Source organism: Euprymna scolopes, chromosome 40, assembly GCF_053919585.1.
Source record: "Euprymna scolopes isolate OS-2025 chromosome 40, ASM5391958v1, whole genome shotgun sequence".
NCBI classification, from domain to species: Eukaryota; Metazoa; Mollusca; class Cephalopoda; order Sepiida; family Sepiolidae; genus Euprymna; species Euprymna scolopes.
Window position 1 is genome coordinate 45,897,596 of NC_136521.1, and position 6,747 is coordinate 45,904,342.

General features: G+C 33.1%; 1 protein-coding gene across 1 annotated transcript in view; it reads right to left on the reverse strand.

The window, feature by feature from the left end:
• The window catches only part of LOC145265529 (palmitoyltransferase ZDHHC17-like), a 125,817-nt gene extending 119,397 nt beyond the window's left edge, over nucleotides 1–6,420 (reverse strand). Inside the window, exon 1 of the mRNA XM_080121457.1 lies at nucleotides 6,303–6,420. Within this exon, the coding sequence (XP_079977583.1) occupies nucleotides 6,303–6,305 (3 nt within the window). The 5' untranslated portion in view covers nucleotides 6,306–6,420. The remainder of the gene's footprint in view (nucleotides 1–6,302) is intronic.
• Nucleotides 6,421–6,747: the final 327 nt, after the last annotated feature.

Consider the following 6,747-nt stretch of genomic DNA (forward strand, 5'->3'; position numbering starts at 1 on the left):
TTTTTTTAAATTAATGAGTTCCTATTCTTCTGATGAGTCAGGGCAGAATAAATTTAAAAAATTGGCATAATTAGATAAATGATTTCGTGTTACGAAACAGGTGCTGTCAAGAATTGAACATTTTAACATGATCTTGAAATTTGGAATATAGACTTTTTGTCGTTTATATATAAGTAGAAAAAGTCAAGGTATTGTAGAATTGAATTTACAATATTTTATTCAAAACAAGGAACACAAAATAAAAATGAACCTTTCACCTTTATTTTGTATTTTTCGTATTTTTTTTTAATGAAATATTGTACATTCAATTCTACAATATCTTGACTTTTATCTTGACCTTTTCTACTTATATTAGGCTCTATCACTGATATCGAACCTTTTAAATCTGGATAAGGTTGTTGTTCTATAAATATATACTTCTATATTTATATTCCTACACTTTCGAATTTGAAAAGTTTTTTTTATTAATCTTTTTACTTGCAAAACTCCTATTACTATATATATATATATATATATATATATATATATCTTTTTTTTTTTTTACATAGGCATCACCACTTATCAAGGCCAAGAGGCCACTCAAGGATAAGGGTTAAAGAGTGTACAGTAGACATTGGACAATATAGTAATCATTAGTAATGAAAATTTGGTAAATTTGATAACTTATATAGAACGGCTCATCAAGAACTTGTTTACGTTAGACTTGAACACAACCATATTGCAGTCAGCCGGAAAGCAGGAAAATGGAAGACAGTTCCACAGGCGTGCAGTTCTAAGAAAGAAGCTTTGTTCATAGAATCTACGTTTAGGTTTAGGCACAGATAAAGAGTGGGGGGGAATTATTGATAGTGTGTACAGCTAGACGAGTGTTTCTTGTGAAAGTTTGGCGAGGGGGGACCATAGATTGAAGCTCAGTTGAACACCTTATAAATTTTTTTTTGTGTGTGTGTATTGATATTCATATTTAAAACCCTTTTTTCTATTCCCACGGAAGCAAATGTGATACAAGATCGTTTTTAATGTGGGGGAGAAACCAGATCCCCTAAAACAAGAGCAAAAAGGGGGCACTCTGGCAGTATCCAAAAATAGTAATTGTCTCAATATGAAGGGTTTCCCCTACATTGACCAAGGACCAATTAACTTAAGTGTAGCATCAGATCAGATACTACACTCTGATCCCAGCCCGAAGGCCAAGAAAGAAAAAAAAAAAGCAGGCCTTTTTTCTATTTATTTAGTTATTTATTTGCTTCCCCACTGAGAAAATTAGGCACAAGGCCGTTTTTTAATGTGGAGAGTGAGGGAGGGAGACCAGCTCCCCCGAGAGGGAACTGAATAGTGACAATTGGTATGAAGGGTTTCCCCCTATATTGACCAAAACTGATTACTCAAGAGGAATGGTTTGATATGTGCGGTTGCCCTCACATATAACTTTGATTGCATCTGCTGGAACAGATACTACACTTTGATAACAGAAAAAAGATCTTGGCCTGAAGGCCAAGAAAAAAAAAGGTTCACCTTTTTTCTTCTTATTTAAAAAGAAAATACAACTTTCTTATATATGGGTCATGGAATTGCATTCGCTACCAAAAGATCTAGCTAATTTGCATATTCTTTTAAACATTCATTTTAATTAATTTCCTATTAGTTTTTTTCGGGTTTTCTTACGAGATGATCATCTTTAGTTAACTATTACGTGTAGTTATATCAATGCAGATATTCTACATGATTTATACTTGTGTAATATTTGTGTAAAAAGGTTATAATAAACACAAAACTCTTTCCATATATATTTATGTATACATATACTTGTTTAAAAAATTATGCCTACCAAACTCCTCCTAGAGTTTTTGGTCTACGAACATGAAACTTGATATATAAGGTATTCCTACCCATGCAAAACTTTATATTTGGGTTTTAACTGGGGAAAATCGGTACAAAAGTGTGAAAATGAAAAAAAAAAAATTAAATTTGCCAAGTGAAGGTCGAATGCTGCCATTACGAATATGCATGCATAACATAGTAGCTATTGGTTCATGTAATAATTTTTAGCCTTGCAACAAACATGTCTTTATAGCTCAGTCATTAACAGCTGAGGAAAAAATAAATTGTAAGCTAAACGTTTTCGTTTCGATTCTCGGTGGTGGCGCACAAGTCATTTTTTTTTTTTTTAACTTTTTAAATCATTACTATATATTGGATCTAATATAATAATAAATACAAAATCTGCATTAATCAAAATATATTTGAGCATATTTTACGACCAGGCAATGCCGGGTGCCCAGCTAGTATATATATATTTTAATGTTGGGATGATTAATCAGAATCAGGAATCAGAAAAATCGAAACTTTTTAGGGTATTGAAATCGATATCAGAACAATTTGTGGTTATTTTCCGATGCCGAAAACGATTCCTTTAATTGTTTTCTTTTTTATTATTATCTGATTTGGTTTTAAACAAAATCTTCCACTGCTGGTAGTAACGATAAAATAATAAATATTTATTGATTTTAAACAACCAGTAACGCTAAAATTTATAGATTATCCCCCTCCCCAAGCTTATTTTTATGTTTGAGAAAATATCTGCACATTAACAATGTGTTTTTATTGCAATGGATCGAAAAAAACAAAAAAACAAATAACTTTATAGTTATAAATATTTGGAGATTTATAAAGAATTAGAATCGGTAATTGTATTGGAATCAGGAAAAATCTTAGAATCGTCCCATCATTCACACTCTTGTTCACCTCCAAACAAGGCATATTGCCACTTGGACGTAAAGGACTTTTATTTGGGATCATGTCTACTGAGAAGATGAATGAGATATGTCTTTACATTACATTATAAGAAATTCTGCGGAAATAAGCAGGCTCCTCATTGGTCGGTTTGACCGTCCACAATTTTGTTTGGACCTATTAGATTGATTGTTCTTACTAACTGTCGAGAGTATTCTTGGCGCTAAATTTATCTTTTCAGCTCGCCAGTTTTCACACAGACAACAGGTTGAATGAACATACGAAAACTCACTCGAGGCTTGTAGCCCCAAAAAACCCTTTGTCTCATTTAGATGCATTAATCCCCTAATGTGGAGCAAAATGTTATTCTCATTTGCAAACACCAATGCCTGTCGTATGTTGGGCGAAATAATATATTCATCGCACATTGTTGTGCACTTCAATTTGATTGACTTTCATCATTACTTATATAATGTCTCTCAGAAACGAAATTAAGGTGTACATTTTGACCTGTCCTTTGTCTGCCATTTGGATGGTTATTCACAGTGAACTCCATGAGGTCTAACGGACTCGCGGCATTCATCTTTGGAAGGCATCACTTAACTCATCGACCTGTTGCAGCTATTCTTCGAACAGCGTGGAGTATTGTATCCTGCATTGCGCAAAGATAAACCATGAACTACTACCCTTTTCGGGTGTTACCAGCCTTGCTCGGCAAATAGCTAAAGATGGCACATTTTTTGCAATTTGGCTCTTTTTACTTTAATAAAATTTACGTTGAAGTTTAAAGGTGAGCCTGTTGTGATTTCTGATTGTTTTCTTTCATTCTACGAAAAGCAGAACCGAGGTGAGAGAATATCTCACAATAGTTCAACTTCAGCAGGTTAGCACAGTCAGGGAAGCAGGAAATAGGGAGAGAATTCCAAAGTCCAGCAGGCAGATGAAAGAAACTATTAGAGTAGAAGGCTTCCTGGCATCTAGGGGCCGCAACAATGAAACGAGTGGGATTTTGCTACGAGATGGGTTTGTCAGGCGTCTGTACGTCGTAAAACACAAGAGCTCGGAGTTCATCAGAACACATTCCATTAAAGTACTTTTGTAAAAAAAAGTCACAGGGATACAACATTGCAGCGAAAGAGGTTGGGACGTGATTCATAAACGCAGGTTCTATTTGATCGGGTACTCTTTTTTTGGACCCTGTCTGAGAGACTAGTGATGGATGCACCTGTCCAGATGTGACAACGATACTCCATGCATGGGCGAATGATGGATATTGATTTTTTGATTTCAATAAATCACTTAAATAATAAATATAAAACATGTATAGTTAGCAAAGTTATGTTGGCACAAGAAGACACTGCACATGAGAACTGGTCACAGAATTAATTTTTATACTTATGCATTTATGTTACCGTGTTGAAATAATAACGTTATTTTGAAAGCCATTCTTAATATGAGAGAAGGGAGGGTGTTTCTTAACTATTTTTTTGTACTTCCACCTAACAATTTACTTTAAAAAAAAATATATCGTGAAACTTGAATTTAACTTGAAAAACTATTTTAAAAATAGCACGATGACATAAGTGAAGAAGCACCTTAATTTTACTGATAGAGTTGATCCTGTTTTTTCTCTTCTCAACTACGCCCGTTCCAAAATGAACGAGTTTTGGGCATTTCTTTTTTTTTTTTTTTTTTTTTTACTATAAATAAAAAAAAAAAAACAAACAAACGGAAAAAATGAAAAAAAAAACAAAACAAAAAAAAAAAAACAAATATATAAATGTTACTGTTATAGTTATTGGGTGAGTTTATACCAGTATTTAGTTTCATTTTCTATTTTTGAGCGATTATCCGAACTTCAAGGATGTGACCCTGCCCTGAGGACCCTCTCGTGTCGGACATTTTTTCTTGTTTCCACGTAACACTTGGCACTACTTGTTTTTGTAACTGAATAAACGTTTTAAAATAAGTTCAAACACTAAAAAATTATACAGTTAATAAAGAAGAGTAACTTATCTTGCCTTTGGTAAAATTTATTTTTTATTTTATTTTTAAACACTTTTTCGTTTTGTTGTCTATACTACAAAATGCCTCGAAATTCTATTTTAGGCAATTACGTATGAACACCCTGAAAAACTTGTCGGAAAAGGAAAAAAAAACAATTTTAGAATTTAGAATGGGCGATCAGTTTTATATCTAAATTTGATGTAAATTTATCCTCAATTTCCGGGCCATATTAGCGTTTTGGAGCAATTAATTATTTTTTGTTGTTGTTGCTTTTTGCCAGTAATCGAAAGTCCGAGTGGCAAAGTCTTAAGACGACACTTAGCCGCCTGAGAAGTAGATATCCCCCCCCCCCAAAAAAAATAAACGAATTTATCTCCCATAGCAAACAAAAAGAAAAACAACTTGGTTAACTGCCCTAAACAGTAGAATGTTCTAGAAAGGGGCGGGGGGGCATTTTACGTTACGAAACTGATCCAATAGTCTAAATTCTAAATTAATGATGTTTTTTTTTTCTTCTTTCTGCAAAGATTTTCAGCGTGCTATTTAGTGTTGTTCACGTAATCGCCTAAAAAAGTAAAATCTTTTTTTTTTTTTCCTCCCTGTTTTTGGAAGTGAGAAGTTGATTTAGTGGAGAGTATTAATCTACAATAATAATATTTAAACCCTTAGAAAAGTCCACAAAATTGAAAATAAAATACAGGAAAACATTTGAAGACATAAAATAAACAGGAGGAAAAAACATTTTTTTTTTTTTTTTGTGCAGCTTACGGACCCTGCTAATTTTTTTTTAAGATGAAATTTTCAAGTTAAATATAATTTTTACGATATCCTTTGTTTATTACATTGTTAGGTGATAGCACACAGAATAGTTAACAAAGCTCCTCCTCCCTATGCTAAGAATGGCTTTCTAAATAATTTTACTTCAGCACGGTCTGCAAATTGCAATTTCATTTTTTTTTCTAAATATTAATAATAAATATTATTAATAATATTCCTTGCTGAAAACATTGTAATATATCATTAATGCAGCTTTTAATAGAAAATAACTATTTGTTTATGATATTTCAAAATACATCTCTTTATCAAATAAATTAATGTATTTTTTCCGTATTAGTTTAATGTTCATATTTTTTTAAAACTTTAATTTAAAATTAAAAACTTACTAATATAAAAAAAGCAACGTAAAACACGAAAAAAAAAAAACGATTTAAAAATTCCTTTCCACAACAAAAACATCACATAAAAAAAAAAACAAACAAAAAAAAACGTGATAATGTCGAAACCTAGAGGTGAATAATCATAAAGTGGGGGATCTATTTACTACACAGTCATTGTCCAAAAATGATCCCCCAGTTTATGCCCGCTTTTGTACGGTCCGTTCTGCGTGCATTTCTCGTCTCCTCACGTTGCTAAGGCAGAGATGGAAGAAGCACCACCCACAGTACGAACGGGTCGCGGATTCGAACCCCTTACTCCTGGAATCTAGCAAAGAGTCGCCTTATGGATGGACACGAGGACACGATTAAGAGAGGAACTGCATAAAACAAGAAACAATTACATACCATCGCTGCCCTGCTATATGTAGCGAGAAGGAAGAACGACGAAACGAGTAGTAGCCATTGTGTCAGAAGAGTGAATCAGGGGCAGGTAACTCACATTTCAGAAGTTGGACAAAGTCACAGAGTTACCTCCCTTGTTTACAAATGACTTCGGAGCTTGTATCACGAGGTTGAATCATACGCACCGGTTCAATAAAAGAAATAATGACGCCATCGTAAAGTCATCTTAATTCTTATCCACAGTTTAACGTAAAAAAGAATTTTTTAATGATTTATGCACCGGTCACATATTCAAAAAAAAAATCACGTTTTTGGAAAAAAAATAGAAAATCATTTTTTTACGATTTTGAGCGATTAATAGTATATCGTAGCCATTACATGCTAGTTCAAATTGAGCACTCACCATTTATTAACTATAGCGGATCAAGACAGACCATTCTCGCTTCAT